Genomic DNA, 12,737 nt, shown 5'->3' with positions numbered 1-12,737 from the left:
AGGCTGGAGCAGCAATAGCATTAGCTAGATGCTAACCGCTTAGCTAGCTAGCTTTTTCACTGTTCAGAGATCAGTATTTTCTAAATTTAGTACTTTTAATACTGCTGGAGCAGTATTATTAGAGTTAGATGCTAATCGCTAAGCGTTCACCGTTCAGAGGTGAGTTATCGGCCTGTAAGTCTGTGCTGCTTTGCCTGGCTAGCATTAGCTAGATGCTAAGCGCTAACTCTCTCAGAGGTGAGTTTTATCAGCCTGTAATCTGCTTGTTTACAGTGTTAAAACAAGCTACGGGGGACGAATCGCTAGCTAATATCTCACTGTCTTACCAGAACACGCAGGATTACTCAGTGTAACGCTGTCGTTTAAGTTTGGGTTAACTTTACTAGTTTAGGTGACTAGCTAGCGTGCTAGCGGATAGCTATGCTAACGCTGGTGCAGCAAGCCTTAGTGGACATCTGGAAATCTAAGCTTACTGTAAATAAACTGAAGCATGTTACTCACCCAAATAAACAGTTTTCAGGAGAGGAATCTGTGTAGATTAATATCCAGCACTCGTTTGACTTTGAAAGAGCTAGATTTGTATACTGAGACGCTCCACCGGCAAGAGACCACCCCCGGTGGGAAGGGAAACATGGCGCCACCCCTGTTCACTTTGATATAGGCACCCTTTCTAGTGTCACTTAACGCGCCTTATAATGCGATGCGCCCTATGTATGGAAAAATAGCAGAAAATAGGCGTTCTTTGATAGTGCGTCTTATAATACGGTGCGCCTTATAGTCCGAAAAATACGGTAAGTTCATTTTCTTCACTTTAGATTTAGTTCTACTCTCTCTCTCTTTATAGTTTTTCTGGGTAATCACGGCGTCCCCACAACACACCTTTAGTCGGTTTTAGAGTGAAATATAAGTGTAAAATTAGTCATAACAGTCCGTGCAAGGAACCGTCCCCACAAGGAACGGTTAGAGTGTGTGTAACGTTTCCACAGAGCATGTTTTATATACTCTGTGTAATTAGTAATTGAAATGGGATGGGCAGTATGAAATATCAATTAAATAGTATTATATTTGTATTTTAGTTGTTTCATATTGTAAATTTAGTCTTTTTTAAAATGTGATTACAGACGACCAGTGCTACTTCCCATGCTGTGGTGGGTGATTCTGATCTTCCTCAACCATCTCAGGCTCAGACTAGTGTCTCTCCTGGTCCAGACTATTCTCCTGAACAGGTAAGTTCATTTTCATTAAGTCAAGTCAAGAGGCTTTTATTGTCATTACAACTGAGTACAGGTACACAGTGTAGTGAAATTACATTCCTCTGGAACCATGGTGCAACATGGAACAAGAAGCAATAGACAACAAAGTGCAGGAGTGACGCCAGTGCAACATAAAACTATTACACTATTAACAATAAATAAAAAAAACGAGACAATATAATAGACAGGACAGTGCAGTACCGATATGGTATAATAAAGTGTAAAGTGAGGATAAGGTGCAGAGATGTGTAACATACTGTAACATATAGAACATATATAATCACAGCAGTTACTGAGGTAGAGAGTTTATAGTTTTTGAGAGTGGCTGATAGGGATAAAGACATTTCAGTCTCTGTGTGCTGAGTGTGTGTGTGGGTGAAGTTCAGTCTTTGTGTGTGGTAGGTGGGGTGGGGTTCAGTTCTGTCTCTGTGTGTTGAGGAGTCTGACTGCCTGGTGGATGAAGCTGTTGCAGAGTCTAGAAATGGAAGCTCGGATGCTCCTGTATCTTCTGCCGGACGGCATCAGAGCGAAGTGTTCATGTGAGGGATGGGTGGGGTCATCCACAATGCTGGTGGCTTTGCGGATGCAGCTTGTGGTGTAGATCTCCTCTCTGTATGCTGACTCATCGTTCTTGCTGATGAGGCCAACCACAGTTGTGTCATCAGCGAACTTGATGTGGTTTGAGCTGTATTTTGCAGTACAGTCATGAGTCAGCAGAGTGAACAGTAGTGGACTGAGCACACAGCCCTGGGGGGCACCGGTGCTCAGTATGGTGGTGCTGGAGGTGTTGTTTCCAATCCTGACTGATTGTGGTCTCTCAGTCAGGAAGTCCAAAACCCAGTTACAGAGGGAGGAGTTCAGGCCCAGCAAGCTCAGTTTTCCGATCAGATGCTGAGGGATGAGGGTGTGAATGCTGAACTGAAGTCAATGAACAGCATTCGAACATAGCAGTCTTTGTTGTCCAGGTGGGTGAGAGCCAGGTGGAGCGCAGTAGAGATGGCATCGGCTGTTGATCTGTTTGGACGATACGCAAACTGCAGAGGGTCCAGTGAGGACGGGAGCTGGTGTTTGATGTGCCTCATGACCAGCTTCTCTAAGCACTTCATGATGATGGGAGTAAGTGCAATGGGACGGTAGTAATTGAGACACTCGAGACTTCTTTGGCACAGGGGCGATGGTGGACGTCTTGAAGCATGTTGGCACACACGCGGTGCTCAGAGAGATGTTGAAAATGTCCTGGAGAACACCGTAAGTTGTTCTGCACATCCTCTGAGCACTCTGCCAGGTATGCTGTCTGGTCCTGGGGCTTTCCGAGGGTTGACTCTGAGTAGAGTTCTCCGCACATCAGCTGAGGACAGGCACAGTACCTGGTCGTTTGGAGGAGGTGTGATCTTCCTTGCTGTCGTGTAGTTCTGTGTTCGAACTTTGCATCGAAGTAGTTCCGTGCATCTGGAAGGGAGGCATCACTGTTACAAGCAGGGGAGGGTGACTTGTAGTTGGTGATGGTCTGGATGCCCTGCCACATGCGCCGAGTGTCAGTAGTGTCCTGGAAGTGGGCGTGGATTTTCTTTGCGTAGGTGCGCTTTGCCTCTCTGATCCCCCGGGAGAGCTTGGCTCTAGCTGTTCGGAGGCCAGCCCTGTCCCCTGACTTAAAGGCCTTGTCTCGGGATCTCAGCAGCGCACGCACCTCTGCAGTCATCCACGGCTTCTGGTTGGGGCGGGTTGTGATGGTTTTGGAGACAGTAACATCCTCAATGCATCTGCTGATGTAGCCAGTCACTGAGTCTGTGTACTCCTCCAGGTTGATGGAGTCATCAGAAGTAGCAGCTTCTCTGAACATGTCCCAGTCAGTGTGCTCAAAACAGTCCTGAAGAGCACAGATGGCTCCTGGAGGCCAGGTTGTTACTTGCTTCTTCTCCGATTTGGCATGTCTGATGAGCTGTTTGTATGCTGGGATGAGCATCACAGAGATATGATTGAAATCACCAGCAACAATAAACAGTCCGTCGAGTTCTGGAGTTACAGTGATACAGGAGTTACAGTGATAAGTCGAGTTCTGGAGTTACAGGAGATAACAGTGTACAGTTCTTGCAGAGCATTAGCATTAGCACTGGGTGCTACATACACTGCTATTATGTACACGTTGCTAAGCTCTCTGGGCAGGTAGAATGGCCTGGCTCTGACTACAGCAAACTCCACCAGCGGCGAGTAGGGGCTGGAGATCAGCGCAGCGTTGTTACATCATACTGTGTTGATGTAAACACACACCCCACCTCTGCGGACCTTGCTGGAGAGGCCGGCGTCGCGATCCGAGCGGAGGCATAGCATGCCGCTCACCTCTATGGTGGAGTCCGGGAAGGCAGCTGTTAACCACGTCTCTGTGAAAACAAACACACAGCAGTTCCTGAACTCACGCTGGGTTTTCCGCTGGAGCCGGAGATAGTCTAGTTTATTCCCCAAGGAGCAGATGTTGGAGAGGAGGATGGATGGCAGGCCAGTTGGAGTTTGCCATTAGCTTTGTGTGGACTCCGGCTCTCTTACCGCAGTTCCGGCTCCTCGCGCACCGCTTTCGGGGAGCCCTCTTCCGGCTAGCAGGCTCAGGAAACGCCACGGATCTTAGCAGGCCTCTCGCGCGTAGCTCTGCTCGTAGACCATCTGTTAGTCCAGTTTTTGGTTGATTTTGCAGGTTTAGGTGGATCTGTCGGTCGTAAATGTGGGTGCCAGTTGTTCTTATGGCGAACTCTTGCGTGGTTGCGAGTTCAGATCGGATTAGTTACAACAAAAAAAAACAAAAAAGCACCGTGTTCTCGGAGTGGCCGCTGCGACTACTCGCGCCGCCGACAGGAAGTCACTTTAGATTTAGTTCTACTCTTTCTCTTTATAGTTTTCTGGGTAATCACGGTGTCCCCTCAACACACCTTTAGTCAGTTTTAGAGTGAAATATAAGTGTAAAATTAGTCATAACAGTCCGTGCAAGGAACCGTCCCCACAAGGAACGGTTAGAGTGTGTGTAACGTTCCCACAGAGCATGTTTTATATACTCTGTGTAATTAGTAATTGAAATGGGATGGGCAGTATGAAATATCAATTAAATAATATTATTTTTGTATTTTAGTTGTTTCATATTGTAAATTTAGTCTTTTTTAAAATGTGATTACAGACGACCAGTGCTACTTCCCATGCTGTGGTGGGTGATTCTGATCTTCCTCAACCATCTCAGGCTCAGACTAGTGTCTCTCCTGGTCCAGACTATTCTCCTGAACAGGTAAGTTCATTTTCTTCACTTTAGATTTAATTCAGCTCACTGGGTTAAATTAAGTTTTTTTATATAATGCTTTTTAGAAAAAATGTCAAAAAGTAGCTTTCAGTGTTTATTTTATAAGTCTTTGATTTGGATTATTGTTTCTCACCTTTGGTTCTGGAGGCACACTGCCTATACATTTAGTGTTTTTTATTTCATGTTGCATCTGGTCAACTTGACAAATTTTGTTTTTTAATACAGTCAAGTTACTTTTTACAAATGCCTGTTTAAACTTACTGTGCAAAACAGAAGCCTTATGTTAAGCTTGTCCAGTAGTGGTGTCTACTTCTTTGGGGTCTGAGGCAAGATGGTGCAAAACTATTTGGTGCACACATTAGAAAGGCATGGCAATTGCATTCTGTATACTTTCCCAACTTTTTGTGTTTGGGTTGTACTATTATGTTATTATTATTGTTTATTTGCAAAAGTATAATGATAAAAAAAATTGTTGGTTTTATTTACAGATTGTGACTGAGTCTGAAAATGAAAATGAGACGTTACCAAGACTAAGACGCACTAAAAGCATCATAGTAAGCTCTCAATTGATTGTCAATTTCTGAATTTCATTGTTTGTAGGTTTTAAAATTCATTAATTATTTATAAATATTATTATAAAATACCAGCAAAAAATCATAAACTATAAAACTTTAAATGTATAAAAAAAACCCTGAGTAGTAAAATGATTAAATTAATAATTCATAGTTAAATAAGTAACAAAGTGACTTCATTTTAGTCCTAATTAGTTTTGTGTTTTGTTTTCTTAGATGGAAAATGCTGATCTGGACAATTCTGATGAACTGTATGATTCTACTCCAGAGAGTTCAGATGATTACATTCCAGATACAACTAGCGACAGCGATAGTGACAGTAGTAGTAGCCTTAAACAAAACTCAAGGAAACGTCAGTCTCTTGATTTGCCAAGTGACTCTGGATCAGATAGATCACCTGTCTGTGACACCACAACTTCAGACAAATTGGTTTTTGAAAGGCACCACCTTACATCTGAAAACACTGAAACAGAAGAAGAACCCTGTTCAAGTCAAAGCATAAGTAACAGCATGGTTGTTAGTGCATGCAAAAAACGAGGTGGGAAGAGAGTGTACGACAAGAGACATTACTGCGTATATTGCCTTAAACCTTTTGCTAAGATGGCAAGGCATCTTCAAGGTGCACATAAAAATGAATCTGATGTTGCTAAAGCGCTAAGCTTTTCAAAAGGTTCCAGTGAGAGAAAGAAACAGCTGGATTATATTCGTAACAAAGGAAATTACATTCACAATGCTACTGTCATGGAATCAGGAAAGGGGAAGTTAGTACCCTTTAAGCGACCACCTAAAGATGAGCAGGGAAATGACTTCATGCACTGTGCATACTGTCAAGGACTATTTACAAGAAAGGTTCTGTGGCGACATATGCGTAGCTGTCAATTCAAACCTGGATCAGTCGTCCCCAAACCAGGAAAGAACCGTGTTCAGTCCATGTGTACATACACAGGACCTGTGCCTTCACACATTAGCAAACAGCTGTGGAAAGTAATCAGCGCCATGAATCCTGACCCAGTCACTGATATAATAAAGAATGACCAGGCCATTATTGACACTTGCTAAATAAAGGTGGGCTGTCAGCCAAAAACCAACAGTATGTGCGAGAGAAGATGCGAGAAATGGGACGGCTCATGTGCAGTGCCAGGAGAGTCACCAGCTTGAAAAAAATGGAAGATCTGATAAATCCACAAACCTACATGGAGACTGTTGAAGCTGTTAGAATCACATGTGGGTTCAACAATGAAACAAACAAGTTCTCTGTTCCATCACTAGCAAACAAGCTTGGAAATGTCCTAGTTAAAGTAAGCAAACTCTTAAAAGCTCAGGGTTTAATCACAGATAACAAGGAGCTTGTGAAGAATGCCAGTGAGTTTCAAGAAGTTCATCGGGAGAAGTGGAATGAGATGATTTCATCTGCAGCCTTAAGGAACATCAGGGAAGCAAAGTGGAATGTGCCCACCCTAATGCCCTTTACCGAAGATGTCCAAAAACTGCATGCATATCTTAGTCAAGTGCAAGATGAGTGGTACAATTCACTCACAGAAAGTCCATGTACAAAGGCCTGGATGGAACTGGCAAAAGTGTGTCTGACCCAGATCATTCTTTTTAACCGACGCAGGGAAGGAGAGGTGGCAAGCATGCCGTTATCAGCATATTTATCTAGAGACACTACCGATCCACACGAGGATGTGGACTGGGCGCTCTCTGAAGTGGAAAAAAAACTCTGCAGACACTTCTCTAGGATCATCATCAGAGGAAAACGTGGTCGCCCAGTTCCAATTCTGTTGACTCCAAAAATGATGTCTGCTTTAGAACTCCTTGTTAAACAAAGAGAGGCTTGTGGAGTTCTAAAAGATAACAGTTACATGTTTGCAAGACCGGAAGCGGCAACACATTTCAGAGGTTCAGACTGCATTCGTGGCTTCGCGAAGGCATGTGGTGCGAAGTGTCCAGAGTCACTGACCTCAACCAGGCTGAGAAAGCATGCTGCAACCCTTTCAACGGTGCTAAACATGACAGACACAGAGATGGACCAACTAGCCAACTTCCTGGGACATGACATAAGAATCCATCGTGAGTTCTATCGACTCCCAGAAAAGACCCTGCAACTTGCCAAGATCAGCAAAGTTCTTGTGGCTCTCGAGAAAGGACGATTAGCTGAGTTTCAGGGCAAGAATTTGGATGAAATTGGCATAGATCCTGATGGTATGTATGTATGTATGTGTATATATATATATATATATATATATAATTTTTTTTATGTATTTTTTTGTTATTCTGCCCTGGTTCTGTATATTCCTTTTTGTTTAATCATGTACTTTTTGTATGACTTTTACAGAAAAGGTTCAGGCCAGTGATGAGGAAGATGGAAGCATACAGGAGGAAATCTGCTCATCCACTCCTGATGGTGTGTATTGTTAGTAAGTTACTGTACAAATGCTGGGTTTCCCACAGTATGTTATAATTTGAAGAAAAAAGAAATTTAACTTTAATTCAGACATTTACCTTACCAGCATCTTTGAGGCAAAAATTACAACCTGAATGGAACAAAATGCCCTAGCAGTTAGTTCTGGTCGATAAAACAATAACGATAGTTATCGAGGAAAATGTATATCGCGATAACTATAATAAACCGGGGCGATAGGATAAACTTTCTCTATTTCTCCTTTAAGTAGCGCTGCGAACAGGCGCAGCATGTGATCAGGCAGCGCTCTGAACTGCATGCTCAGGACTCCCCCTCCCCCCACCCGCGAGCCTCTCACTCTGAACCTCACACAGCTGATCCAAACAGCGGCTGCTCTCTCATTTACTGGATAAACACCATTTATAAGTTTAGCTGCTCTACAGTGGAAAACTCAGTTCTAAATATGTAGTATGGAGTCTCCTCACCAAGATATTTAGAGAGCTGAGCTTGTTCAGATTTCTGAAGGCAGGTAACGCTGTTTGCTGCTAGGTTAAGTTAGCTTGTCTGATAAATAAACTAATGGGTAACACACGTTAGCCGTGTTAATCCACTTTCCGTGTAAATTAACGTTAACTTCAGCACGAGTGATTGGGTTAGTATATAAACACACAGAAAAGAAGCACTTTCCATTTTTTCCTAACCCCTTACTGTTTCTGTTAGAAAACCCTGAGGGCAGAATTCTCCTCTGTCTTTGTGTTTTTAGTTTTTAACAGATAGAGAGTCTGTTGTTCTGGATATTTTACTAAATAAAGAAGATTATATAATCTGTGTAGCTGTATTTGAAAAGAGATAAATATTGCTGTTACTGAACTGGAGTTTTAAATACACTTGTTAAGTAATGTAAGTCTAGTCTACTGAAAGCCAGTAATGTTAGTATAAATCTGTACTGCAGGAGAAGTGTTTCATTTTAGAAACTTGACTTTATTCCTCCCACCTCCATTACAGCTCAATTACTTTAAAATATTTAAATGTAGCATAATTTAAATGCAACAAAACTTAAAGGCTATTGTTTTAATAAACATTAGCAGTAAATTATCTCAAAATAACAACAAATATAAAATAGAAAAACAGTAAAACATATGTAATACATACTTTTTATATGACCAAAATGTATTAGACTAAAACTAGACTAAAATGAGAGTAAAACTAATAATATCCGATAGACTAAAATGTAACTAAAACTATTATACATTTTAGTCAAAAGGCTAAGACTAAACTCTGGACCTGTGTGGATGTATAATGACTTTTAAAATTAATTTAAAAGCTGTCTGAGCACCTTGTGCCCACCTGGTAAGATGTGGACATCCCTGTGTCTGTCCACAAGACTCTGAGCTGCTAGTGAGCTTAGCCATAACTTCCTTATTCTCTCACTTATGAGTAAAAAGAAACCGTTAAGTGTAAAAGAAAGTGATTTGATTTATATCGTGATACAAATCGATATCGGCTGGTATGGAAAAGCCATATCGTGATAAGATTTTTTTCCATATTGCCCATCCCTACTAACAGTCCTGTAATGAGGGGTTCCAATAATTATATCAAACTTGTTGTGGGAGTGGTGACCGCTGTGAGGCATCAGTCAAAATGCTCTCTGTCAAATTCTTGGATATTTATTCGCCATAAAAGAAGGTTTTACATATACTTGCACACTGGTGCAGTTGGATCATTAGGAGTGTGGTATGTGTGTGTGTGTGTGAGGTTCTACAAACAGAAAGAGCAGAAAATATACCTAATTAGCATTGCCATGTGGTTGGCTAGTCATCATAATTACAATTACCAACCATCATCAAACTGCACCAAAATACATCTAACTAGAAATAATGACATTAGTCATTTACTTACATGTCCTTGGACGCACACAGAACACAAAAATCAGTGGATGGCGAACTAAACATAAGATATTAATCAGATTGTGTCTTCACACATCTTTCCACTAAACTGCCATCTTGGGAATGAAGGAAAAGAACATGACTGGGCAAATCTAACCTGCAATACCTACCACTAACCTAAGGGGGCGACATTTACATACTACAAATGAGAATAGACCTAAATAAATTACTCAAAATCCACCAAACCCAAAGTTCTTCAATACAAGTCCTTTCCACTTCCTAACCACTTATCTAATTTCACCTCCTGTGGTTTACATCATCACAAACTGATATTGCCAGGCTATAGTATTCTATAGTTTTCTGCTGTTTTCAGCTCTGCTTTAATGCAGTGAACTGATGGTAGTGTGCTGTGATGAGTATCAGTTAGTAACTGCCGTAAATACTGGTTCTCTCTTACAGCACTAGACCATTTTAATACATTTGTCTCAGTTAAAATAAGCCAACCATAAAAATTAGACTGTTCTTTGAAAGGGGGTAAACTTAGACAATAAACAGAGGATTTTATTTTTCTTATATTCAGCTTTGTGTATGTGAAGATTAAATGTTTCTGAAAATGTTATATTTTGTAATATATGTTTTTTTTTATAGAACTATTGGCAGAAGAGACACTTCCTCCTGCAGAGAGGGAAGAAATGCCTCCACCACCACCACCCTCCAAGAGGTACAAACCATCATCAGAAGTCAGTACTAAAAATCCTTCATCCAAAGGTGAGTTCTTTACCACAGTTAGCGGGCATCATCATCCAGAGCGACTTGCATTAGTGCTTCGCTGTTAACTTTGAAAATAGAAAATAAGGCATGATGGATGAATCACTTCAGCTGTCTCTCTTTTTACACTAATGAACCCTCACTTTGGAACAGGGTAAATCTTTACTTATCAGACCTTCACATGACCTTTTTCCATTGCTCCATAGTTGACTCTTTATGCTCTGTACAAAAATTTATGTTTTTGCTGGTTAGCCTCACTGGTGTTCTTAAGTCCTTCACATTTTTTAATGGAAATGCTCCTACTAAGACGTCTTGTCTATCTCTGTTTCTACCTCTCAAAGGTTTTTTTTACAGTTTTTTTTTACAGTTTTAAATACTTTCTTAGCAAAAAGTTATGAATGAGATTAATTTTGAATCAACCTGACTGCACAAAAAAAGTTAAACTAGGGATTAAGGATGCATGAAATAAAGCTGTTTCTGTACCCAGTGCAAATAGCATGTACTATACTGTAGATGCTTGCACATATTGATATAAGATGCAGAACTGGATTTTTTTTTTTTTTTTTTATTATAACACAAATGTGTTTTTCTGACTACTTTAAGGTAAACCTTTGCAAAAGAAGACTCCATGGCAGCAGACAGAGGTGCAGGCAGTGGAAAAGCACATGAAGCGCTTCATTACATCTTGCATTGTTCCTGGAAAAGCTGACTGCGAAAAGTGCATAAGAGCTGAACCAGAAGCCCTTAAAAACAGGGAATGGCAGAATGTAAAATTTTATGTCCATAATCGCATTATGTCACACAAGAGGAAATTCCAGAAAAAAATGTAAAGACTTTCAGGTAGGACCATTTTTGTTCCTGTTCATGCTTCAGCAAAATATACCACATTGGTGGTTGTTCTATTGTATGTATATGTTTTATATATATACAGTGTTAATTGATGTTAATTTGAGTTCAGCTTTACATAACTCATAACAACTACATTGAGTTGTGATAGTGAAAGTGCTTAAACCTGTTGCTGGGTGATTGACTGTGGATAAAAATATAAAAACAAATGCTTGTATCTGGAAAAAAAAAGAAAATAAAAGCTCTAACAGTGGGAACTTAAAGTGTTTGAAGGTTGGATTGACTATATGAGTTTGCAAATATATGGAAAATTCCACTATTCTTTGAACTTTTATGCAAATGGAAACAAATGTTTTTTGATTTACCCAATTATGTGTTTTACCTAACTGTATCATAGTGATGGTACAAACACTGTAACAAGAAATATAAAGTTGTCTCATATTCATGTAAAATCCTGTAATATTACTCTACTCCCTCAGTCCAGGGCACTTATCAGCTGTAGATGGAGGCTAGGAGTAAAAAAATACCAATTCCCACTTTTAATAACCAATTAGAATTTTATTTAATCATATTTATTTCTCTATCTTTGAATCTGGTTGTGTTGTATTATTGCTGGACACATGCTAAATCTCTATACATCATTTATGAACATTTAAGCTAAGCTAAAATTCAACATGTTTTTGTTTATTTCAGGATCTTATAATTTGCTGTAGATTAAACCTGATTTAGATTTATTTGTAATGCATTTATTGTTTTTGCAAGGTCCCCACTAAACACACTGGAATTTGTGTGAATTATTTAAATAATATGCAGATAATATTAAAATTATGTCCCCATTATTAATGTTAACTTGATTTTCTAAGGTCCCCATTTAGCATGGTCATGACATCTTACTTGCTCAAATTGGATATTTGAAGTCGTGTATAAGCTTACAAAAAATCGGTAAGTATGGATTATTATTTTTGTACCTCTAGTACCTTTAGAAAGGGTCGTCCCCACAGGTGACGTTCATAACATTGGTCCCCATCCAGCATGGAAACCAACATGCACACACACACGCATGCACACACACACACACTCACACACGCACACACACAGACACGCACACACACACACACCCACACACATACACACACCCACCCACACACCCACGCACACACGCGCACGCACACACACGCGCACGCACACACACGCGCACGCACACACACGCATGCACACACACACACGCATGCACACACACACGCATGCACACACACACGCATGCACACACACACACACACACACACACACACACACACACACACAGACACAGACACACAGACACACACACTTATATTTAAATGGTAAATTAAAATTTGACATGAACCAGGCAGAATAAACGCACAGCATTGTAAGAACTTACAGCCTCGGGAGAACACGGATTCTGGACAACGCAGAACAGTTTGAAGCCCAGGCGCTGTCTAGAACCAGACGGAGTGACAGCCGCGGCGGCCAATGATACGTTAGCAAGAAACGGCAGAGCCAGTGGATGAGTTTGTGGGTGGTCTAAATGGAAACTGGATCCGCTTGAGCGGTCGTTTTCTGCTGGGTCCTAGCGCTTGATCCGTCTCCATTTAATATAGTGTGACTGGTTCTTAACCATAAAAACTGCAGGGGACCAAAACTGGCTTTTGAAAAAGTGCAGGGGACATGTCCCCCCGTCCCCCCAAATTGCGTCCGTGTCAGTGAGGGATT

General features: G+C 40.9%; 1 protein-coding gene across 2 annotated transcripts; it reads left to right on the top strand.

Annotated features, from left to right (window-relative positions):
* Positions 1-6,156: 6,156 nt before the first annotated feature.
* Positions 6,157-12,041, top strand: LOC125785632 (uncharacterized). 2 transcript variants are annotated; one of them, XM_049469582.1, is made up of 5 exons: positions 6,157-7,304; positions 7,438-7,506; positions 10,038-10,157; positions 10,761-10,997; positions 11,867-12,041. In XM_049469582.1, the coding sequence occupies exons 1-4, from the start codon at positions 6,209-6,211 to the stop codon at positions 10,985-10,987; spliced, it is 1,512 nt and encodes a 503-aa protein (XP_049325539.1). In that variant the 5' UTR covers positions 6,157-6,208; the 3' UTR covers positions 10,988-10,997; positions 11,867-12,041. The 2 variants fall into 2 exon arrangements, with proteins under 2 accessions (XP_049325539.1, XP_049325538.1); XM_049469581.1 differs by having other exon boundaries at positions 10,761-12,041.
* The last annotated feature ends 696 nt before the right edge of the window (positions 12,042-12,737 follow it).

This window comes from Astyanax mexicanus, chromosome 21 (genome assembly GCF_023375975.1).
Source record: "Astyanax mexicanus isolate ESR-SI-001 chromosome 21, AstMex3_surface, whole genome shotgun sequence".
Classification (NCBI taxonomy): Eukaryota; Metazoa; Chordata; class Actinopteri; order Characiformes; family Acestrorhamphidae; genus Astyanax; species Astyanax mexicanus.
The sequence above is the reverse complement of the archived record's forward strand: the minus strand, read 5'-3'. Positions and strand labels throughout refer to the sequence as shown.

Bases quoted from the DNA above. Each gene is read 5' to 3' on its own strand.
- LOC125785632 (XM_049469582.1), top strand. From the start codon at position 6,209: ATGCGAGAAATGGGACGGCTCATGTGCAGTGCCAGGAGAGTCACCAGC. The intron at 7,305-7,437 runs GTATGTATGTAT...TGACTTTTACAG, and splicing joins AATTGGCATAGATCCTGATG to AAAAGGTTCAGGCCAGTGAT. The intron at 10,158-10,760 runs GTGAGTTCTTTA...GACTACTTTAAG, and splicing joins TAAAAATCCTTCATCCAAAG to GTAAACCTTTGCAAAAGAAG.